This window comes from Apostichopus japonicus, chromosome 3 (genome assembly GCF_037975245.1).
Source record: "Apostichopus japonicus isolate 1M-3 chromosome 3, ASM3797524v1, whole genome shotgun sequence".
Classification (NCBI taxonomy): Eukaryota; Metazoa; Echinodermata; class Holothuroidea; order Aspidochirotida; family Stichopodidae; genus Apostichopus; species Apostichopus japonicus.
The window spans coordinates 23464866-23492207 of NC_092563.1; the positions used below are offsets into that span (position 1 = coordinate 23464866).

The 27342-nt window shown below is 34.1% G+C and overlaps 1 protein-coding gene across 4 annotated transcripts in view; it reads left to right on the top strand.

The window, feature by feature from the left end:
* The first annotated feature begins 1327 nt into the window (after positions 1-1327).
* The window catches only part of LOC139965530 (interferon regulatory factor 4-like), a 39327-nt gene continuing 13312 nt past the window's right edge, over positions 1328-27342 (top strand). Inside the window, exon 1 of one of the 4 annotated variants that reach the window (XM_071967974.1) lies at positions 1328-1443. In XM_071967974.1, coding sequence (XP_071824075.1) covers positions 1425-1443 — 19 coding nt within the window. In that variant the 5' untranslated portion in view covers positions 1328-1424. Of the gene's footprint in view, positions 1444-4836; positions 4970-25613; positions 25790-27342 lie in introns of those variants that run through there. The other 3 variants (XM_071967972.1, XM_071967976.1, XM_071967975.1) reach the window with 3 other exon arrangements.

Genomic DNA, 27342 nt, shown 5'->3' on the forward strand with positions numbered 1-27342 from the left:
ACAATGGCGGCGTCAGTGGATTGGAAGAGGGCAAGTAGAGGGGAGGACAAGTGAATGGGGGGGGGGGGTGGAGGAGAGGGGGAGAGCAGTTGGAGGAAAGCAATTTTTGGCTGCGTGGGCTAAGGCGAAGAATTAGATATTATGTGTGAAAAGACCATCATTTGAAAACCCACGCGGGCTTGGTGTCATCATGAAAGGAACGGGAGTTGATGATATCTAATCTTCCAATCCCTATACCCTCACACTTCAGCACATTTCGGCAGCATGGTCCCGGTTACGAATTCATAAAGGTCTAACTTCCTTGAATTTTCTACCAAAAAGTGATACTTTTCACGAGTCAAACGGTACAAGAAAATAATGTCTGTCCAAATTGTTTTCATAGGTTAAAAAGAGGAATTGGCAGGAGGGCTGGGGTGTTTCTCACAACATTTCGCATTGTCGTTCCCATAGAAACCCAAAAGATATAAAGCTTGTCTACAAATCCGTTCTGGAACTCCAGGGTGTACCTTTTGGATACACTCGATTGGTTCTGAATAGCATTAAGTGGAACAACACTGCGAAGGAGGAAGTAGTGTGCTGTGGCTTACATAGAATTAGTCTTATTATTTCCATGAATTCCCAGTCACGCGATAGGTAAAGTACATGGCGCGAGTTGATATAACTAAGCGCCATACATACACCACAACACTGAACAATCTAAGTAAGGTAAGAAGTTATCAGTCATAGGCTACAAAAGTGTCGTGAAGAAAAGGGGGTGTGGGGGGGGGGGGGGGTTGAGGAGTGGTGGACTAAGGTGGATTCGCTTACATTTAGGTTGATCTGGTATACATTTTACTCTGTTTCCGTAGCTTAATCCTTTAGTATGGGAAACATTATATATTCTCAATGAAGGGACAATATTTGGCCCTAAACCTCCCCTCCCTCCTAATAAAACGTTCGATATTCATATGGATTTATGTGTTTCTGCTTATAAATACCACACCCAGCAATATGTCAGGTAGCTTACACCCAAAGACTAAACTTCCTTCGAGACAGATTTGTTTCAAGTGTCTGCATGTATGTGGTGAGGGCTGGGGGAAGGGGGGGTGGGAATGAGGGCCTGGTTAGGATCGAATATTTAACTGATGATTCTGATATCGCTATAGTAAGTTGAGCTTTTGTTAACGGCATGAATACAGTCTACACATATTGTTGAACTTCAAGTCTAGTTGTATACAATGACATAATTTTAATCGATTGTAATTAAAAACACAATCATACCCTCTTTTGTCTCGAATAGATGACTACCAACAATAATAAAGATTTAAAAACATAAAATTTGGGGGCCTTTCCATCGACAACACAGATCATCGAAAATGGAACGATTCCACGAAACTTCAGGTCTTTCCAGAGAACAATGCCTCAGCTAAGGCACGATTTACACCATGCATGCAAGAAAGAAAGGTAATTTTTTTATCTCATTTTTTGTTTGTTGTTAATTATGAACACTTCGTTATACACAAAGTGTGATTGTGAAGAACGAATGAGCCTATTCCTAGTTTCTCTCGGCGCGAAGGGGGTAGAGTACAGATCACATGTTAAGTGGGAACAGGTGTAGGGGACAAGGATGGGTTACATGTACACTGTGTATTCCTAAGATGCGTCCCGAATATACAAATCTCGCGATTTGCTGATCACAATGTGATGTTTTTGGGCAGTTTGCTGAACAATGCCATGACATTTACAAGGTCCTCCACTTTACAGTTATAATTGGCATTAGTTAATTCTTGTAACAAAGGCCAAGGCTTTCTCCAAAGACCTTTGTACAACAGTTAACCACTGTCCATTGGTAACTTTAATTGCCACACTTACACACCCAAGTGTTCCTCATGCATTTAAGCATTCGCTCTCGGGGCAACACACTGCTCCAAATCTACGCGTCTACTGCGAAGGAGGGGGAGGGGGGGGGGTGACATCCCTTAAGGTGCAGCCATAATCCGTCGCGCTTAACTCGCTCTCTCTCTAAAAGGATCAAACTAATCTGGTGATGCTGGATACGCTGAAGGGCGTGGCAATTAAAACTACAATTACATGGTAGTTTCGTTGAACTATTTGCTTGTCAAACTTTCTCCTACGCCTCCATCCCCTCCTCCTCCTCCCCCCCCCCCCCCTCTATCAAAAACTATCTGCGTCAGCGTGATACTAATCGTGGATAGTAGTTGTTTCGCACCTTCACTAATTAACACGTTGCATGTATATTTCCAAGGGAGTCATGCTTGGACGAGCATATTTATGTCTTAATACGCTCAGGGGAGGGGGGGGGTGGGGGCATGGAAAGTACAGCCAAATAGCCCGTGGTCACTTAGCAGGCCCGTGAATTGGGTCATCATTTTCATAATACGAAAAAAGTTGCAGCGGTGACGTTATTGTCCCAATACCCGATCTGGCTATATCGACGCCCCCAGTCTGGTCTCTCCAATCTCCAGCCGGCGAGACAAAGTAGAAAATCGTGTCGTGACATGACTGCAACTAACCTGTTACTTGTAAAATTATGACATGATAGTCGCAAATCACCAATAACGATATGGTGTGTAGGACACTTGTACCAATGCTCCAGCAGCCTTGGAAAGTGACGAATTCAGTGTGTTTAAATCAATGAAGAAATTCATTGCTTAACTCAAAACCCACAGACCCTGCTATGCTATATACCCAACAGTTTGCAACTTTTGCGTTTTGGACGAACCAAAACTGACGGAGACACCTATATGCTATAAACTCAGCACTAAAGAATCTTTGCGTGTTGGACATGTATAGGCTTGCGTCCTAAGGATTAAAGGGCCGGGTCCGCCTTGCCATATCCTTACGTTGGGCCCTTAATGGGAATTGCCTCTCTTAAGTCACCCAAGTCAATGGAAAAGAGAGACCTGCAAGAAAAACTTGTAAGTTGAGTTGTATGCATCGGAGTGTGGTTGCATCCATCGAAAATACACATATACGCGCCGACGGTTTCATCTATGGGTTGTACTCCAATGATGTGGGCCACTATAGTCAGACGGAACGGTCGGGCGGTGTTGTGAACGAGGGGGTCGGGCGAGCATAGGAACAAGGGGGTCGGCGGGCATGGGTACATGGGAGTCGGGCGGGCATGGGAACGAGGGGTTAAATGTTGTAAAGTCGTGTGAGAAAACTTGATGCAAGACTATATATCTTCAACCTTTATTTTGTTCCCTTCTGCTTCATCTTCTTCTTAACCACACCACAGCCCCACGCAGAACTCGTGTTACGCGTTTATAAACTACATAGGGAACATGCCATATTATCCACAATATCATGGGACTCACGATGGTTTCAAGCGGTTAGTGTTAAAGGTCACGAGGCAAATCATGCGTTTACTCAAAAGACAAAAAAACTAATTATGATATGGATATTATATTATATTATACGTCAGCAGGTCGGTTAATTCAAGATAAACCCAAATAACCTTGAAGTTCGTCTTTGTCGACGTTAAACCCGTTTAAAACTTTCATCCATAATGTGAGCTTGAAATTCAATATTGTTGTTGGTGTTGTTCTTGTGTTTTTAATGAAAGTTCCTATTCCATTAATGTATACCACACGCACAGTTCGATGTGACAAAGCACTCAAGTTAGCAAGTTGCTTTCGAGATGAAATATTGTGCAAATAAAGAAGATATATAGAGAGCTCATCTTTGTCCATGTTTTATGCATGACAAATCTTTATTCACTGTAATCACATATACCTACAATGATATCCTAACTCATCAATTGTTTATTGCTAATTTTGTTTGTAAATAATATAAAAAAATGCACAAAAAAAAAACAACTATGATAAGTTTAAATCGAAGAATAATTTGTATTTTTCATTTTTCATTTTTTTTTGTCCTTTCTGCAAATAGAAAACTCACCTATATACGGCTTTAAAATGTCAGCATAATAAAATGCTGCATGACGGATGTTCCTGTGTAAAACTTTAGCCTGATTTAACAAACAAAAAATCGCAAATTCATTCATTTTCTTATTGCAACTCATTTGGTAACTTCTAAGGCATACTTATTTCTAGATATTTGGTGATGGCTAAAAGAAGTAATCCCGACGAAACCACTATGTGCATACCTTCATATATGTATATATATATATATATATATATATATATATATATATATATATATATATATATATATATATATATATATATAAATAAATATATACGGTATATATATATATATATACCGTATATATACCATATATATACCATATATATATATATATATGTGTGTGGGGTTTTCATGTTTACCCTTTAACCCGCCATTATAAAAAAGTGCTAGACAAAACAAAACAAGCACATGCAAGTGTAAGTGCAAAATAGCGAAGCGAGGAGGCTGTGCCGGGTGAAGTTTGGGTGGACCAGAATAAGAAATAGTGATTGTCTCAATATATTCAATGCTAACACATTTGGTATGCATTCATATTTTCAATGCATTTAAATTTGCACCCTATCGCATATATATACGTAGATCTGGAAAATCCCAAAAAAATCTCCAATGATGTTGTTCTTTTCTTCCGCGCGAATTCAAAACTAAACTCACCTATATGCACAACGATACGGTTGACTTTCCGCGAATTTTCGGTACAATCAAACCTTGCTCGATATTTTAGGGATTTACCGAAACTCTGATCCGAAACTTTTCTCTTGTTTTATTGAAGATTTTTTTTTTCTTTCCCTATCTGCGATGTTTTTTTGTATTTGATTAAGTTTTAGCTATGATATATATGAGCTGCTTAAATTAGTACGCAATTACTTGTAAGAGACATTTGTAACGGTACATTGTACTATGTGGACCGCAATCATTGCGTGACAGTGTGAAGGTATCGTTGAAACACTTTTTACTTTCACCTAGCGACAGCAGAATGCTATTCAAATTAGCATTAATCAGCTGATTCACAAGTGGTCAGAGGTCAGAGGTCAAGAGGGTAAGGGCACTTAGTTTTTAATTTTTATGTATGTATGTATGTATGTGTGTATGTGTGTATGCGTATATGCGTGTGTGTATTGGTGTATGTATGTGTGCATGTATGTGTGTATGTTTGGGTTTTTTATATAACAGTGACTGAAAGATTTTTTGTATTTTCCCTCAATATTCATATTTCAAGATCATTCGACATAAATAAACATTCATTTAGTCTAACTCTACCTAGTATTCACCCTTCCTTATAGTTGAAGTTACTCGTGTATCTGTTATTATTGTTACCAGTTATTACCTGTTATTATCGGTTACTACCTATTATTAGGGACTTCACTAACCATTACCTTGAGTAAATGCAATTTATAAGATATCGATCCATTACTCCTTTCAGGTTAACAATCATTTCAAGGGAAAAATATCTATGTAATAGGTTGCGATTCTGGGAACAAGTAGACACATAATAAAGTGTATGATTGAGCAACCTAAGACATAGGATTGACTGATGCTGATGATTCTGATGTACCCACTTAAAGTATATATATATAGCCTATATATATAGCCCAATTATATAGCCTATATATATATAGCCTACATATATAGCCTTTTTATATATAGCCTATATATATAGCCTATGCAATTATATAGCCTATATATATAGCCTTCATATTTAGCCTATATATAGCTTATATATAGCCCATAGCCCATGCAATTATATAGACTATATATATAGCCTATATATATAGCCTATATATAGCCCATAGCCTATATATACACCCACTATATATATATATATATATATATATATATATATACATATATATATATATATATTTATATATATATATATATATATATATATATATATATATATATATATATATATATATATATATATATATATATATCGAATCCGGCCGGTGGAGGCTGGAAGTTTTGTCACTGTTCTGAAGTTTCCAACTCACTATAATTTCAATTATATATTCAGCTATCAACGTTCCAACTTATCTAGCTTAAATATTAAAACCAACGTTAAGCAATTGTCCAGGCAATTCGGAAATACTTTTGACCACCACTACTTAGCAAGATTTTTGTTTTGTCCAGTGTAGCAAACTTTATGCAAAGTGATACATTAGACTGGGTATAACGTACAGTATTGGATATATAGTCACAAAAACTATCAGGTTTGACAACAGAAAACATATACGAACGTGTCTTCTTTTATCTATCTGTTGGTATTTTACGTGGAAAAAAAAATACTTCTATCGATGTATTATTCTCCATAATGACGATCCGTCTCATGATAAATTCGTACGTTAATTTAATCTTTATCATTGGATTTTATTTAATGCTTTAAAAAGTGACTAAAACTACAACTACAACTGTATGTTGAAATTCAACTGTTAGAAAATTCCTGTACCCGTAATTGGCTACATATACGCTCTGATCAATTTTGGGTCAAGTTTTCCACAATTACACTCACGTTTTAGTCGACTTAATTGTCAAACTAATATGATAATTTGGCTAAAATTAATGCCCACAAGTAAAAAATAAAATCGTTAACGTAAGCAGAATAATTCAACAAGAAAAGGTAAAAATAGTAAACAATTATTCAACTTTTCTGTAAAGTGATTCATAACTATACATCTTTCAAATAAATAATTGATTTGTAATGTAAAGAATATTATTTGTCAAATTTAAACGGAACCGTATTATCCGAGCGGGATGAAATGAACATAATTATGTGTTTTTTTTTTTGTTTTTTTTTTTGTTCTTTGAAATTTTTTAGATAAAATCTAATTTAGCAGGATTTGTTATATTAAAACATATAGGATATTATTCACCTCAGTATATCTTTCTACAGTTATAGTTCTCCATAAACTTTGATCGAATTGCTGATAAGTGTTACATCATTCCTTTCGTTTACAAAGCAAAGTCAAAATTAACTTTCATTTTGATTTATCACCGTATATAATGCCCGACCGTCACGACAACTTGTTTTTTTTTTATTTTAAATTCGTTCAAAGTTTCATCATTGAAACACAACAGGAATGGAGTTGCACCGATTAGCGGGTATAAACAATACGCCGTTAACGGATCGCTTTCGTTAAGTCAAATACGTACAACCCGATAAAATTGTGTAGTATTGAAGCAAGAAGATAATATAGCAATTGGCCGGAGAGTATTCACTGATTCACACAAATTTATTATCAGGTGTTATCAAAAGTATCGCTGACCGAAAGAAAAAATAATTCAAACATAAAATTCCACTTGGTTAGTAGCTTAATAATGGATTTGCTTATCTATTTTTCTTCTTCGGCGATTAATATCTCCTTTATTGCAACTATTAATAATTAAAAAAAAGAAGCAAGAAGCAGAAGGGGGAAGACAAAGGGAAAGAAAGAAATAAAAGAAATAAAAGAAAATAGAAATATGCTCAGGTAAGAGAAATGAAAAAAATATGTTGATGCTTCACATCATGTAAATATATACATACATATATATATATACATATATATATATATATATATATATATATATATATATAAATATATATATATATATGTATATATATATATATATATATATATATATACATATATATACATATACATATATATACATATATATATATATAAATATATATATATATGTATATATATATATATATATATATATATATATACATATATATACATATACATATATATACATATATACATATATATATATATATATATATATATATATATATATATATATATATATATATATATATATATATATATATATATACTGTACCTTACTGTATATGACCACCCATTAATCTTTGCTTTAGAAAGTAAAACTATTTCTAAAATGAATTATAATTTTTAAGGAGTAATTACAAGAAGTATTCATCTCTTTTAGCATGCTATTATCATTCGTAATTGTGTTAAACAAAATCGAATTGAAATGAAAGTTGATTGTAGGAATAACAATTACTATTTTAATGTGCTTGTTATCTGTCTAAAGCTGTGAGAAACTTATACGGTAAAATACATACTACTATTGTAGTTTTAAGAGTGTATTTCAACTGTGTACATGCGGCATATATTCTCAATTCTCATTATTTCGGCAAAAAACACGCTCTTTTTCTTCTTAAATATATGGTTTCGAACAGAGAAAATGACAAAAATAAAATGTTCATATGAACGACGATTATGTTATAGTACTCAATTAACTTTCATAACTTAACAGCTAGACGTATTTTTTTAAATAATTTCTTACTTTAAATAGTTACTTAAACGGTGTATTCATATTCGTGAGACTCATGTGAACATGTCTGCCTGTCTGGACGGTCTGTTCATGTTGGTGAGACTAATGTGTATATGTCTGCCTGTCTGGACGGTCCGTTCATGTTGGTGAGACTCATGTGAACATGTCTGCCCGTCTGGACTGTCTGTTCATGTTGGTGAGACTAATGTGCATATGTCTGCCTGTCTGGACGGTCTGTTCATGTTGGTGAGACTAATGTGTATATGTCTGCCTGTCTGGACGGTCCGTTCATGTTGGTGAGACTCATGTGAACATGTCTGCCCGTCTGGACGGTCTGTTCATGTTGGTGAGACTAATGTGCATATGTTTGCCCGTCTGGACGGTCTGTTCATGTTGGTGAGACTAATGTGCATATGTCTGCCCGTCTGGACGGTCTGTTCATGTTGGTGAGACTAATGTGAACATGTCTACCTGTCTGGACGGTCTATTCATGTTGGTGAGACTAATGTGCATATGTCTGCCCGTCTGGACGGTCTGTTCATGTTGGTGAGACTAATGTGCATATCTGCCCGTCTGGACGGTCTATTCATGTTGGTGAGACTCATGTGCATATGTGTGTACACTTTGTATTGAAGTGTACAATCAGTTTCATACCAAGACTATATATTTATATCCGAATGAATGATGAATGAAGGAATGGTTGGATATGGGATGGATCAAATAATGAATGAATGAATGAAACAATGAAAGTATGAATGAATGAATAAATGAATGAATAAATGGACGAATGAATGCAGTAATGAATGCAGTAATGAATGTATATAATAATAAAGGTATGAATGGAACAATGAAGGTATGAATGAAATAAATACGGTATGAATTAAATAATAAGCGAATGAATTTAAAGTATGAATGAATAATGAATGTATGAATGAAATAATGAATGATTGAAATAATGAATGTATGAAGTAATGAAGGTATGAATTATATAATGAATGAATATGTATGTATGAATGAATAATGAATGTATGAATGGAATAATGAATGAAATAATGAATGAATGATTGAAAGAATAATAATAATAATAATCATCATCATCATAATATTTATTATTACTATTATTATTATAATTACCACACATTGAAAGTGCTCAATACGAAGCTATAAGTCCGCTCACAAGCACTTTATACAAAAAACAAAAAGGAAAAATAGACATACATAAAGCTGGATCAAGTATTTAAGAACTGCGGGAATAGGTGTGTGTGTGTTGATAGTTTGTTTAAAAGCTTCAGTCGATTTGATAGTACGGATTGTTGTTGGAAGCTTGTTCCATAAATGAGGAGCAACCCAAGAAAACCTTTCTTCGCCATATATATGTTTCTGATGCGCGGCTCAGTCAACATCCAGCGGTATGTAAAAGACCGTCAAGATCTTGTTGGACATATAGTTTAAGAGTACACATCGCCGTTTCTCCCAACCACACTCCCGGACTTACCGTTAACGACAGCATTGTGTATCGCTCAAATTACTACCTACTTTTAGGCTAAGCATATACAAGTACGTCTATACAGTACAACTATAACCCAAAGCATGCTATAAGCGTTGATGATAGTTTAGTATGGTACAGACAAAGAAACTTCAATCTATGAATAATGGAAAGAACCTTTTATAATTTCTTATTTTTCTTGACACTTTATCAATTATATCTACTGAAAGTATACCCTGTGGGGTTGTTTGAAAATAATGTCTCCTTGAAATTACATTTTATAAAGTCTCTACTTAGCCCTAATGTATGACGTAACAGGATTTGAAATTATAAAAAAATTATCCGTCATTAACAAAGATCGTAGTTGATAAAATCTTGCTATAGATTGGTCGCGACCACAAATACAAAGTTACCGCATAACAGAGAGTCATATACAAGACAATGTATTCACTGTGCGTGTGATATTAATTTTTCTTCAAATATATTGACATACTAGCAAACATATTGGTGTAAAGCTATATACCATACACAAGCATATGTAACCCTTTAAAAGTCAAATCTTTCATTTCTTTCTAAATGAGTTAACTTAATCAGTTAATTGCGTTATTTTCTCTTGCTTTGTTTACTTTCTTCATCTCTCCGTTCATGGGAGGTATCTTCTAATACATTAAACAGAGGAAGTTATCAGTTTCGAGCAAAGGAGCTAAGGTCACGTGATCAATATAGAACAATGGATGTAAAGGTTGATATTCTAAATCCACAAACTCACGTTTCCGTCTTAGTTTTCTTTTCACTTTCGATGAATCTGCAAAGTCGTATTAAATAATTCAGTCATTAAAAACAGATAAATATGATATTCGGAGTCTAAATGAACTTAAGATACCAGGTAAGAGGTCAATTAAAGAAATTTAATTTCATGATCTTATTCCTATGAAATATGATGTATCAGTACGTAATTGTAATTAGATCCAAACAAAAGTATTTTTCGCAAAGCCTGTCCATATCTGAAATTCAGTGGAACGGTATATATATATATATATATATATATATATATATATATATATATATATATATATATAAATATATATATATATATATATACATATACATATACATATATATATATATATAGCGAAAAATAAAGCGAAAAACAAATCGATATGATTTGATTGTTTCCCCTTTCAATTTAGCGTACTACCCATATATATATATTATTATTATTTATTGATTAAATATTAACAAAAATAGTGACAAATTGTAAAGGGTTAAGGTTTATAATATGACTACATATTCTATTATAAATATGTGTGCATGTCTTAGACGAAACTGTCTCAGAATCCGATTGAAATTTCTATCCAAGCTTTTCAATTTGTTGAGGAGATGATTTCAATTGTAATAAAAGCTGAAAAGCGTGCATGACTTCAACAGTGTGCAAGGCTTAAAAGTAGCTCTAAACTAGAGTCTATTTATTTGGAGAACTTCAACATTCTTTGAGAGTGAATTGCCAATCTTTCAAATGTGGCGTATTATCTTATTTTGTGCAAAAATATACGTAAAGTTCCGGTAATATTGATAGCAATGGGGAAACTAATAGTTGACAATGTAATAAGTGGGAATAATCACTTTTGTAACCTATATCCCCGTATGACATCTTTTTTCCCCTCATATTATTAAAATTATACTCCCATCAATGCTTTCATTTCATTTCAGAGGTGGTCTATTTCTTGTGAAAAATAATTGAAGCAAAAAAAAAAAACCTCTTTCTTTACTTCCGCGGTTTAACATAAGTTCAGTATAATACCTTTAAGGTAGTAATACATACTGTAAAATATCTCCTGATCTATCACCAAGCATTGTAGTCTGTGAATCGGAAAACACTACATTAATCTTATACCTATATGATCTAGGCTAATCATGTTGTGTTACTCTACGGGGATCTGACTATTCCAATAACCACACCTATCAGGAATTATAAACTGACAAGCCAAATTGGATTTGTAAGTACCCGACTATAACATGAACCAAACATGTAAGCATATCACATATGTTATATGTATGACTTAAAAAATCACCAATAGATGTTATTATGTTTAAGTAAATCATAATAATATTGACTATAACATGAACCAAACATGTAAGCATATCACATATGTTATATGTATGACTTAAAAAATCACCAATAGATGTTATTATGTTTAAGTAAATCATAATAATATATATGATATATTTTATGTTATTATCTTAGTATTACAATAAACACAAAGATGAAAGCAAAATCATAAGCTGATAAGTCATATTGTGTGTTTGTATCTGAGTATAGCATCAACGAATAACCGTGCATGCAAGCATACAATAAGTGATTATGTCTCAATGTTATGTTATTGCCTGACCATATAACAGTATACTCATAGAAATGAAAGCAAATCATAAACTGATCTTTCTCATTGTATGTATTGTAGCTGACTATTAACGGATATTTATAGGAAAATCATTGAGTGATTAGCGAATTATGTGTGTTAATATATCTGAGCATTTCATGAACCATACATGTGAGCATGATCATAAGCTGGTAAGCCGCGTGTCAGTGTCAATTTCTGACTGCAAAATTAAACTTAAAAAGCAGCAAATCAGCTAATAATATCAACTGTATCTGGTATCTCACTGTTAGATTAACCATACATGTCGACAAAATTAGAAATGGCGTCGTCCCTGCTAGTAACTGACTATTACATAAACCAGGCAAGTCAGTAAATCATAAACTGATTAGTCACAGTGGTTGTTATAATGTCTGACTATGTTATTAACAACTATACATAGTCGCATTCACTGTTAGTATCTGACTAGTACATCATGTATGTCAGTAAATCATAAACTGATTAGTCACAGTGGTTGTTATAATGTCTGACTATGTTATTAAAAACTATACATAGTCGTATTCACTGTTAGTATCAGACTAGTACATCATGTATGTCAGTAAATCATAAGCTGATAAGTCACAGTGGTTGTTATAATGTTTGACTATGTTATTTACAACTACACATATAGTCGCATTCACTGTTAGTATCTGACAAGTACATCATGTATTTCAGTAAATCATAAACTGATTAGTCACAGTGGTTGTTGTAATGTCTGACTATGTTATTAACAACCATACATAGTCGCATTCACTGTCAGTAGCTGACTAGTACATAAACTGATTAGTATTATTAGCCTGTAGATATCAGCGTATTGAAGTCTAGTATATGACGAGTACATTACCGACACCTATGCATGTAAGCAAATCGTGAAATGTTAGTATCTGAGAATATTAGTAACCATACATGGTTGTAAACTTATCAACTCTGTTAAATCGCCTCGGCTTCTAGTATCTGACTATCACATAAACCATAAGTAAATGATATACAGCTATATAAAGTCACCTTGTATGTTACTGTCCGACTTATGGCATGCATTAATGATACTTGTCATCAATGTAACTATAAATCACAAATTGTAAGCCACTTTGTATGTTAGTGTCCTACTATAGCATTGGTCATATCATGTTATATGTTTACAAACGTCCTCCTGTGTTAATGAATGATTAACACATGAACCATATATGTATCCAAATTTCAACCTGATTAGCTGAAAAACCATGTCTGACTATGGGATTAACCTTCTAAATACACACACTTACATTATATATATATATATATATATATATATATATATATATATATATATATATATATATATATATATATATATATATAGATATATATATAGATATATATATATATATATATATATATATATATATATATATATATATATATATATATATATCCCATATAATGTTATGCTATCGTATCATATTGCCGAAACAAACCTTAAAAAGAAAAGAAAGAACATCTATAGCGGTGTTCTCATTACCTTCTCTAATCAATGCTTATATAAACGTTGATAATAATATAACACGTTTTGATAAATTACTCGAAAGTAATACCAAGTTTATAGTCACCATGCCTGCAGTCAAACTAATTGAACAACTGAAAACCTTTACCAAAACAACGTTTTACCTTTAGTTTTACAGTACAACAGAATTTACCAACAAAATTTTGTCTCTGAAAGTGATATCAAACTCGGTGTGATTTACTGAAAGCCATTTTAGATTGACAGTTAAAAGTAAAAATGAAACTTGAAAATATTTTTTCTGGAAACCTCTTTTCGTGTGGCTGCAAAATGCAGTGTAGCTAAATGTATAGGTTACTGTACTACAAAAGTGTTTGCGAAGGTTGTATACGTAGAACATTAACTCACAAGTTAATGCATAGCCTTTATAAAAGGAATTCTCTTTTATTTGAAACAAAACAATTACGAAATTGAAACTGTGCAGACCAAAGGAAGTTCTCGAGTGGCTTAATTAAGGAAGATTTTATATAATATTGAAAGCCCTCTTTGCTCGTTCTTTCACTTTCAAGCCTAGACACTATTAGCTATTGAAAACATGTATATAAAACTACAAACTTGATTTAACTTTCGTTCTAATTGTTTTACGATTTTATTGTGCTTTTCAAATATCATCCACTTCTAATGGCACAGTCACTTTTAGAAGTAACTTTTGTTGTTATTAAATAACTAAATTAACACGAACTTAAAAAAGAATAGTCGCAATATCCACTGCTGAATATTAAAAGCTCTTCAAATCTTATGCACGCTTGATATATACATATATCGGCATGAACTTTTTCTTTCACATTTACGAGTCTCTAAAATGAATTTTAAGTAGAACTCTTTGCGATGACATAGCATAAATAATAATTAGACAAAAGCACGGGGGAAAACACAGAGAGAACATGTAGTCTTTATAATGAGGTATACATCCGCTACAAGGAAATGACTTTCAACGTTATATGATATCCCTCTTTATCTTCCTCTCTCACTATTCCTACAAACATTACTCACTGAAGATTTACACACACACACACACGTACACACGCACAAATATATTTCTATGTCAACTGGCAAAATGTTGATAAGGCTCATGTTTCAGTAGCTAGAAACAAATTTGTTTTCAAATCCGATTTCGTGTCATCGAATCCGAGTGTACTAAACTAATCTATACAAACAGACAAACAAATATAACGTGTTCTGCTAGGATTCCTTCGCTATAAAGTAACGCGTTGACTCTTAAGCTTGCCTTTCATATTCTTCCTGCGGTATTTCCTTAGCCTAGTGTTAACCATTGACGTTTGCTTTGTGTATACTTGTATACACTGCAGGTTTTATATATCAAAGATCCTATGCTGAATCTTAGAGAATATATGTCAAATGGACTTACGAAATAAGGATAAGGAATGTAAAGCATGTGACAGAGAACCTTGTTTGTTACGTAATAATTATGCAAATTACTGTACACATTTGAAGCACATAAGGTGTCGTTGTCTCCGGCCATCAGCCGTTTGTATATACAAGGCTGGTGTCAATGCACTTTCTTTTGCTATAGCGTTATCACGAGGGATATAGAAGGGCTAGTCTATCTTATTTGAAACACAAAAGAGGTTTAACCTGTAAGAATAATGACACGGAACTCAAACAGACTTAACTCCATTATTTATATATACCGACTCCTCGGATACCATCGAAGAGATGTATTATAATCATTTTCACGTGTACGAGAACAACCAAAAAAATAATAATAGTAATGATAAGTCCTTCCCCGCATGTATATTCAGGCACGATGTATGCAAAACTTATATAGTGACGAAAATATCAGGATTACTGATCGTCCGCGTATTTTTCCCGCCTTGACATATACATGTTAGTGTTGCCTGACGTCATTCTCCCTATGACCGTGCAAAGTGTGTTCCTTCTTTCTTTTACTAGAAAGAGAACATTAGCCGCGTTAAATGTACACGGAACAAAAACCATTCGAGACAATGTATGGCTCAGCATAATTTTAGTAATAAAGCTATACATGTTGACGTATTAAAGATGATGCCATAGTTGTGTGTCGCATCTTCAAATTATTAACGGGAAATTATGAACAGAATTTTTTAACTTTTTTAACCGCTTACAATCCTAACCCCCAAAAATTGGATAAACATTTAAAGATAGAGCCTGGACTCTAAATGGAAATCAAATTCGTTGTACTGTTACACTCTCAGCCCACGTACTCTTACAGTAAGACTGTGACCACGTGATCATGACGTTGACCTGTCTTGTGCAATATCACGGTTCTCTTGCAAAGAGAACAGTAACTCTGTCTACGGTTACATCTTAGCCAAACTGACGGGAAACGATAAACAGATTACAAATTTTGCTTTATTGCAAAAAATAACGAATACCTTTTGTTTGTTTGTTTGCTATTTTATTTTCTAACCATTGAATATTCATCAGCATCATAACGTAGTCTATACAAAAAGTGTCATACATACTTTATATCTTGCTTATTAACCACACCGAATACCTCTATGTTCACAATAATTAATATAGCCCTCTTTTTTCATGTTGGATGTCCAGATATTTAACAGGCCTTAAAACAAATAATTCAGTACATTTTGAGAATTTTCATTTGAAAAAGTCATTACTGATATTTATAATTTACTCAGTTTGTCTTATGTTTTGCCTTAATGGAGCAAAGCTGAATATTGGCCTTGTACATGTGTTGTACATCATACGATGTTTACCACCTCCGCCTCCCCATGCACCCCTTCCTTCCCCCGGACACATCAACAAGAAAGGTTAAACGAACGTAAGCACGGTATGTTGGATTAGTCGACATTACCGTTTGTTTACGATAAAATATTATAAATGTTATCATATATATATTTACCAAGTTTTGAAAGTCTTGTGACTTGTATAACCCTGTTTTACAATTGTTAACCGATTTGATGAACTGTAGTCACATGGTTTAACATCGTATAAAAGTCAAAGTTTTCGATGACCTCCGAAGACTCCTTTCCACATCCGCACTTTTAACGGATTCTATTTCAGGGAACATGTTAATAGGGTGATTTAACGACTAGCAGCACTTCAAAAAGTCGCTTCAGGTTAAACAATGATGCTAAAATAGAGCAACTTTCGATATAACAGAAGGACATTTTCAGGACAATTTAATTCAGACCTCCATATAATGACGTGCGGTGGGTATTCATTTCTTACTAGACTTTCGTGGGTGATCTGTGTACTAAGACTATAGAGTCGCACGTGACATCTGCATTTAGTATTTTGAGGGGGAGGGAGAAGAACCGTGGCACTTCACAGTGTAGGAAGGCCTCAATGGGGTTAAGTAGCAGAATCCTTATAGCCATAATTATATATATATATATATATATATATATATATATATATATATATATATATATATATATATATATATATATATATATATATTCTGAAATAATTGTGATCATGTGTCATGACGTCATATGCCATTTACCCGTCACAGTCCTTTCAAAAGTCATCAGGATTTGGAGTATGTCATTTGCAAATAATTTCAACATTTGCTTAATTTCATTATTATAAGTGTCAACTACTCTGCTGTTTGCTTTTCATTCTCGCTTCTTTTTTCTTTTCTTTTTTCCCCTTTTTTTTACCAAATATTTGTTACAAATGCATATTCATAGAATATTTATATTCATTGAATATGTATATTCATAAAATGTATATTTATACATTGGTATTTCTGTTCGGATAAAAACAAATTGGTGTTCAAGCCACTTTTCTGTGTTTCGGAGACTTCGATCTACAATTTTCAATACCATGTCTTGAGTGGTGCACGAGAATCCCGCTATAATCAATTGAACCCGACTACTAGGAACATATATATTGCATATATTGACACACACACATATATATATATAAATATATATATATATATATATATATATATATATATATATATATATATATATATATATATAACAACATGTCCTCCTTTTGTACCCCTATACCAGACCTATGATTCACCCCTGGTCCTGTACTGTATCATAACCTGTCGTCCTTCTCCCTCTACCCCAATAACTCAGGTGTCCCAAGATTCGTTTATTTGTTTCCTTGGTTTGGTTTCCATGTAACCCATTCAGATTATTTTCAGATGCACTTTTCAACTTCTTTTTTTTTCTCTTCGGAAACTTCGATGACTAATACAATTGGACCGTTGCGTGTCGAATTGTATATAGCTCTATGCTGTCGTTGAATGAAATTTACCATGAAGTCATTATACCGTATGAAAGGCATTATTGACGAAGGACGTGTCTCACTGATATATATTGCACACTATACAATCACTTCCATAAGTTTCCCTGTTCTCATGAGAAAAAGAAAAAAATACACATAACCAAAGTTCTTCGAAAATCAGAAGACTGAAGCCAATATTTGAACTGTAGATTATAAAGATGGAGTAATATATAGTTGGATTCATTCAACTACCTTAAGACATATATATATATATATATATATATATATATATATATATATATATATATATATATATATATATATATATATATATATACATATACATATACATATATATATATATATATATACATATACATATATATATATATATATATATATTTATATATATATATATATATATATATATATATATATATATATATATATATATATATATATATATATATATATATATATATATATATTATAGCCTATTTATTTAAGATCAAATTTCTCGTGGGTAAGGTAACAACTTCCCTTTAACTGCAGCGACTGTTTATTTAAAAAGAAGTGTTTAAACGGTTAGATCCCATCATGATGAGATGAGAAACTAAAAGTTAAACATTCTTCTAATTAATTTCCGTATGTATTTTCTTGTTCTCTTCCTCTGCAATATTGAAAACTAGAAATGAATGAACCGTGAAAAGGTTTCCTCTTCGCTGGTCTGTCCCAATTTATGAGATATATAATGAAACAGAAGGCGAAAAGAAGTTACAAGCTTGTCTGAAACTTCCGTTTTACTAAACGAAAAAAGGGGAAAAAACAATAGGAAAGCAGGAAGAGCAGCCCATACATAAGCAGAAATATATATTGTGATAAAGATTGTGGGACATTATAACATGTATCTTTACAAATGGCGAAAAACATGTTGCATACCGAGAAAGAAATTTAAATTCGTTTCCATAATTTCTTTGAATTATAGAAATAATGGTATATCATTCCATCATCAATAAAAATTAAAATAAATCGTATGAAACATTAATTATAGTTGACGATTTGTTCGGAATTTATATATGCAAATTAACGGTAAATGTAATTCTATAGATAGAAACATTTGAAGTCACTCCAGTGAACATTTAGGAATCTTCTCTTTTTTTCTTCTTCTTTTAATTAACTATATTGAAATGGAGTCATTGCTTATAAAGAACAATCCATTCAAAGGTAAATAAAGGAAATGATATAACATTAGAACAACAGCAAATTAAAGTCAATAACAACAGCATTACACTGCTTCGGTGTTGCTTTTAGAGATGACGATGTGTTTATAATAATGAACTTGCGCTTTGGGTTGTGGGCGGGGGGAGTAGCAGGGCGTTCCACCTAACTCACCACTCATCCCACGATTACACCATCAAGTCACCTGCTTAGGTGTTCTCTTTTTATTTCATTTTTCTTTTCAAATTTATACCTTAAAACAGTTTTACAGCAATACCTATCAATTGTTATTGCCAGCCTGTACACAAGGTTAATTACTTGGTTAAATTACATGCACCTTCTTGTGTGCTATATTTGGGAAGTATATCATGATGATCTTCCCAAAATGGAAATTATAAAACTCCTTGGATAACAGGTGCGTAAGCCAGTTTAATAACAACAAAAAAAAACAGGGAAAAAGAGAGCGAAAACTTATTACACCCCTAATAGTAAATATTTAATGATAAAATAAAAAACATGTATCAAATTTAACAATTTTTTTTATTATACCCCTAATAGTAAATATTACCCTTATAATACTAGTGTTACCAAAGACGTCACACAATTTTTGTCAAAGTAACGTTTATTTTTTAAATATGATTGACCAAGGGCGGTGGAACCGGGGGGGGGGGCACAGGGGGCACGTGCCCCCCCACTTTTCCTCAGGTTAAAAATGTGCCCTTTTTCTACATAAAAATTTCTAAATAAATAAAGAGTTTACAAAGCGAAACCCACGTCGAATGAAATATTTTGGGAAGTTTTAAATGTTTACTACCACAGGCGTAGGAGCCCAATTTGATTTGGGGGGGGGGGGGGGGCTGTAACGACTTGCCCGAAAAATATTACCAAAATTTTTCGCGCGCTACGCGCGCGTTCAACATCTTAATGTGCATATCATATAGGCATGCAAAGGTTATTACATCGCATGCCAATAACATACAATCATTTGCCGTGTTATAACCCTTCCAAATTGGTTAGAATTATTCGGAAAGTCGTTACAATAATAATGATCATAATAATATCACTTTAACCATTGAAAAACACATAGAAAATTATTTTTCTTTTAGTATTTTCACATATTTCATTTGCTTTCATGCATGTATCGATCGCGTGTGCAGGGACTTGGACTTTATAATGATTTTCCAATTTCCCAATTTGCACATTAGATATTGCAGTGCTAGTATGCATTGTTTACTTGAGGGGGGGGGGGGGGTGGCGTTGATGGAGTGATGTGTATACGCAAATAAGATAATACAATAAAAGTTATGAAGGGTACTAAATATCAGGCTGCATCAGTCCAATCGAATTTCTGCAAAGTGCCCTTCGACGTTGGTGCCCCCCAGATTAAAAGTGCTTCCGCCGCCCTTGTGATTGACAAGCATGTTTGATAAGCCTTTTCAATGGTAATGTAAGTACGTGTGGGGTGCAGGGTTGAGAGTGTAAGACTCTACGATTTAGTGGGGGGGGGGTATCCTGTCACCAGTGACCATGGCAGGAACTTGTTAAGGTTAAGGTTTTATATCGGTGGTTGCGTTTGACGGTATTTCAGTCCACATTATATGAGAATAAGTACGCTAACGTTCTTCTTCCAACGCAACCCCCTCCCCTACCCCTTCCACCACCATGTGAACAAAACCCCACAAGTTGCAAGTACCTCAATTGCACCCCTCCTGTATATTGTTGATGCCCTTTCTGAAATTGTTGGTGCCCTTCTAGCTCAAAATTCCTGGCTATACTGGCCTGTGCATTCAATAACTCACACGCTTATACCAATATCGTTTTCCGCCCGAATGCTTATATTCAAAGCAGGTAGGGCATGTATGACGTCACATTTGCTATAATAAGTATTGCAGACCCTTTAAGGTCTTAGTGTACTGATGTTCGTGTTTGAAACGTAAGGTAGGTTTTTTCTGTGTTCAAGTGGATTTCGATGGCGGAGATTTATACAGTAAACAACACATGCTGTTTTGTGTATGTGTATCACCCTCACATCTCTGTGTAAAGTCGGAACTTACCTTTAAAGATTGATAGCCAATAAGGGCAAAAATATAAAGCATAATAAACATTTTTATTACTATTGCTTGCATGCATGGGAAATGAGTTGAGTTATTGTGGGCATATCTGGAAGGGTCGTTTGAGGCAGACCCCTTGGGGTGCATTATAATAAAATATGTAAATACGTCAAAAGTATGGTCACGTGGTCACGTTACATTATCACGTCTAAAACAAAATATTCTGTATTTGTGGGAGGAGTGATGTTACAACCCCCTATAAGTTTAATACATTGACACATAGGAAATCAATCCCCTGTACATTTATACAGTCTCTTCATTTCAACTCCCAACATAGCCTCATCTTTCTGCACCGTGCGCGTCTTCTTGTTGACGGATACCGGCGCAATATAATGATCATTACCTTTATTATTATAACTTTTTATTATTATTACTATGAGTACTTTTCTTGGAAGGTTGTGTCGCATATGTATTTATGCATATTTATCTCTGCAACAGAAGGACATCCGGAGAAGTACCCTGGATGTGTTTCGATGGTGGAGTAAAACGTTCTCTCGGTTTTGATAGATGCCAAAAAAAAAAACACAGGGTAATTCCATCAAATATAAATGAACATTAATAAACAAAGAAAGACATTGTTTAATAATTTAGTCGTCATCATTAATGATTTCAGAGAATAGAAAACTACAAAGTAATCTGGAGTAAGTGACAGTGGGTTAAGGTTAAGGTGGTAACACTTGGTAAAGCGCACATTACTGTAAAAACACTCAATGGCGCCGAACAAACAAAACAATTATAAAAACGATTTCTTAAATAAATGAGTCTTTAAAGCAGCTTTAAAAGTTCTGATGGTCTTCGAATTTCTTGTGTCGACGGGGAGAGCGTTCCAAAGTCTAGGGCCAGTGACGCTGGGTGAGGGTTTAGTCGGAAGGGTTTTGGGGAGGAGGGGGGAGGAGGTTCACAAAGTTCGAAAGGCAGTGTAACATCCGCTGGCATTTACTTGAGGAGGCAAACCACAAAGTTACTTCAAAACGTTCCGACAAAATGCATCCCATACGCTTTACGTACCATAAATTTAAGCATTTCAACGTTCCTGTTTTTCCACAAAAGAACCTTTGTTTTAAATTACTTTCTTTTTTGCATTTCCCTGCAACTCTTTTTATTTAAAAAAAAAAATGGAAATGGTACAATTATTATTACCAATATATTATCGGAATACTTATGGAAAAGGGCACTTTTGAGGGCACTGAGGGTACGTTTACCGTCCTCCCCATCATCCGCCGGCCCTGTGTTCAGTAATTAGTAGGCTAACATCGTTGTGCTATTCCTATACTGAATAGCTTTGGCATGCATGCGTGCGGGCGTGTGTGCGTGCGGGCGTGCGGGCGTGTGGGCGTGCGGGCGTGCGGGCGTGCGTGCGGGCATGCGAGCGTGCGTGCGTGCGTGTCATTTAGAGTCGTTTTCATGAGTCTGTGTTACGCATAGGCCTAGTCTGAACCGCATACGTTCAAAGTTAAAGTGGTGGGGGTGTGAGGGTGTGGGTGGGGCAGGGTGGGGTAGGTTGAAGGGAGAGGAATGTAATAGTAAAGAGGAAAAGTTTTGATATAATTCGTTTCGAAACAAAGTTACTACTTCACCGTTACCTTCAACCATTCACAACACATTTACCGTAAACGCCGACCACCACACTCACCCACCCCCACTCCCCTCTCAACCGCACACGTACCACATCTCGTGATAACGCGAATAGCTCTTTCGAATGGGCGTCAATATGCAGGGAAGCAACAGAAGAGGACAACTATGTTTAATTGACAAACACATTTTGGTTTAACCTTGTCTATGCCAAAGTCGTATCTGATACCCACGGGAAGGCATTATTATCGCCAACTAAGCTATTATCGCCAACTAAGCGTAATTCCATCCACCGTACCTAAATCTATGCATCACTTTTACCCTTCAAAGCAGGTTAAGTAAAACAAAGCATCCATTGGCATTATAGACATAACCAAAATGATCCCATCTATTTATTATGGTATCGGAACTCCCGGATATTTTTAACGCTCAGCCAACCCGTTGTGTTTCCAAGTAAGGTAACCCCAGCGAGGAAGTTAACACGGTATGATTGTGTTGTGTTGTTTATGGGAAGATTCATATTAAATTCATATATCATGGTATCGCCAGAAATAGTATCTATGATTAAAATTAGTTTAATTATTTGTTTCTCAGATCCTGTGCTTTACTATATATATAAATATATGTATATATATATATATATATATATATATATATATATATATATATATATATATATATGTATATATATATATGTATATGTATATATATATGTATATATATATATATATATATTATTATTATTGTTTATATATATATGTATGTATATGTATATATATATATATATATATATGTGTATATATATATATATATATATATATATATATATATATATATTATTAGTATTATTATTATAATAATTGTAATTATTATTATTATATGGTGTGCTCTTAAAATGTAACTCAAACTACTTTTATATCTTCTTCAAGCTTAAATAAACTCCCCTCCCTATCTTCCTCACCTACTAACCCTACTTACTATGATTGTGTTAATAGTTTGCACGTCGCGACATATTACCCATTTAGTTTATATATTCACATTTGGTGTTTCGTCGCATTTAATAAATAGGTGGTTTTAATCAAAATGCCATCAAATTGTTAAACAGGCAAACTGCCGTGTAGCAGACTATTTCGCTGAACTAAACCGGATTGTAATTTCTCTGTAGTCCGATATGTTATTCACTACTTCACGACCCAACGCTCATGGATAATTCATATCCGTGGCCTCGGGGAGATTAGCTTTACGCTAACCGAGTTAACCCTTTAATGTTAAAATATAAAAATAATAAATAAATAATTGACAAGGGTGGTTATCTGCATATGGCAGCCAACAAAAAACCTCATGTGATATAACACCTCTACATGGCCTCAACAAGTCAGCACATTTAGCGATAAAGATAGGACATAATTTGACAAAGCGTGAAAAAAAGTTGATTCAAGATAAAACAAACATTACATTTATGCATCATCATTATCGTTATTGATTTGATAAACAAAGAGTGCTTGTTTCATATCATGCAACACAATTATTGTTTCACCATCGTTTGCGGAGTTTTTACAAGGGAAGCACACGGTATATGAGGAAGCATGATTTCCTGCACCGCATACTGCTGAATTTCCATGTTAGCAAAAGTTAGTTGATAATTACGCACACGGTTAATTAGTAATCCAATAAATATAGTGCTTAGGCTAACTAAACCTTAACTGACAACTTTAGTAAGTCGACTTTATCGGTTATGTTTAATCACTAGGCCTAATTTTGTGTCAAATATTCTACTATTTCTCTGGCAATCGAAGGTCGTTACCCATTCTCGCTAAGAATTCTCTTATATATATATATACACACAAAGAGTATATAAGGATTAAAGAATTGATGGGACATCAGACTTGAGCTTATACTGGTGAGATGCGGGAGTGAGGGATGCATGGGAGGGGAAGGGGTGTTAGAGGGTTGTACATGGGTAATAGAAGGTACAGAGTTTGCACGGGCACAATTAAGGGAACTTATAAACTTTGTATTCATCTTAAAAATGGCTTTATCGTTTGGTTGTAACTCTGTGTCTCTAATCAAGCTATGTAATAGGGCTACCCAAACATAATCAAATATTGCACTCCTCTATTTAAAAGGAGTATAATGGTTTAAAACGATACATTAATGTTTCTCACTACAATAGTACATTAATGACAATACATTTATTGTCCAATTTCATTTTAGGGGGCGGGGGGGGGGTGCGGGTTAAATTTGTGTGAACTAAATTACAACGGTAAATTTGCAGGAGTATGCCTACATTATCTTCCTTATGGGATCATTATAGAGAAGTCAAGGAAACCAAGCTTTATATTCTAGATTCGATGAAGTTTCACATTTTTACATAATTGTTCCATCTTTACTCACAATTTTTCTCTTTACTATGGAATTTGCTAAAGTTGCCAAATAATATATAGGCCTATATTTCATTATGTTGCTAGCAAAACGCTCAAACCGCAGTCTTCTTATGATATTTTATTTGATTTTTATGTTCAATAAAAAGATCTATTCGGCTTGAATTTTCTTTTGGATGTTCATTTCTCAAAGTACAAAAACATTTTTCAGAATGCCATCACTGCTTGTTCTAATATTATCATATAATATTATCAGACAGTGTTTGACAGTGTCGTTGCGTTCAATCGCGTTCTGCTTGTGGGAGAGATGGCGCTATTTCGATCGCCTCTATTGCTAAATTAATTCCCCCCTATAATTAAATGAACAAGGCTGAAATGCTATTGACCAATCAGAGTAGGTATATTTTGAGCGCAACAAGTTAGTTTTGTTAGACCGTGAATCAAGATTGTTCATGAACCCTATACGCGAGGCCTGCTTGCCCGGGATTGTTATATTCGTGTTAAGGGTTCCCAAACAGGTCATAACTTCGTTTCCTTGCGCAAGGATTGGCACGGTTCGTCCTTCTACAACATTAGATTTGGCTTTTTGAGCGAGATCCGAAACTTGAAGCTAAACTTCTCCAAAAGTTGACGTTGTTGATTCAGTAAGTTTTGGTTTTCTTACGAACGAAAACTAAATATTTTATAAAACTCTTCGTCTTTGGTTGGTGGTTGTTAGAAGACATTATTGTTTGCATACTGTTATGTTGTTTTAGCTACCAATATTTTACAAATTAAACGCGGGATATTAATAAGTAGCTTATGGATTTTAGGATTTGCTTTCAACAATTCTTTCATAAAAAGCGTAGTAATAGTGAAAACATGTCTTATTACAAATTTTCACATATGTTTTTAACCTTTATGATGTCTGTAACTGACTTTGGCTTTTCCTTAGCTATAGATGTGTTCTTCGCAAATTGTTTATTGATTGATTAATTTATTTATTTATTTACTCATCCATTCATTTAGTTACATCTACATTGTATCTCTCGTATGACTGGAGGTATTTCTAAAAATTGTTAGATATCGTTTTATGATTTCAATGTGTTTGTTAATTGCAACCTGTTGGCATCAATTACATGCAACCACAATATCCCTATAGATAAGTATTGTTTTAAATCGTTTTACTCTCCACAAAGTTATTATCACTGGCTTATATTTTTGATCAACGGATTATAATTCGAATTTGAATTATCCCTACTTTTGGGTATCGAAGAAGTAGAGCAAAATTTAAGATACTTTTCGAAGTGAATTTTTGTGTTTAGAATGATAAAAAAAAAATGCACCACGTTAAAAGACACACGTGAAACAAACCTCAGCGATGCGCAACGGAGGCTCGTCATATGTTATTAACCGAGTTGAACGGCTGAGTGCCTGAGTGTTCACGCCATGCATTTTATGTTTTATTCGTAGAACAAGCTTAAAATGCATTTTTATTCAAAACAGCACAGTAACTGACTCTGCTTGTGTTAAACTAACGGGCTAATATACCCTTTTAGTGCCTAGCTTCTTCGCGCAGAGGCTGGCGAACAAGTGGAAACTGGCTGTAGCAATTTCTAATTCAAAATATCAATTGAATCTGTGCTTCACAGATGATTAACTTCTTTGGTGGCAAATTGATTAAGTTTTTGTTTAGGACTTTTTACTCACTTGTGACCGTTACGTCTGCCTCTGTAAATAAACCTCTTCAACATAGTGCAAAGAACAATATTTTATTTCCACACATTTCTCCGTGTTTAAGCATTTTTCGATATTAGGCCTATCAATATTGAGCAATCCGTATTGTAGCGTATCGTTCAAAAACGTGGTATTTGAAGGTGATATCGTGCGTTCTGAATTAAAAAGAAAAACGCCGTAAACTAAATATTTGCCACCACCTCATATCCAGCATTAAGAACGGTTTTAGTCCACGTTTAAGAAAAAAATTCTGTTGGTTACTTTACCGCCACCATCCCCCTCAATTTTTCTTTGGTTTACAAACTGCGTGTGTTGAGGGGGGAGGGGGGGGGGGAGGTATAGTCATCTATCTTGGACGCAGAAACTATCACACTCAAAAGCCTATTTTCCGAGCGATATGAAAACTGTTACGTGTTTTTACTAGATTAGCCTTATCATGTTTAGGCAATAATTCGACAAATGTTTCACCTATAAGCTTTGG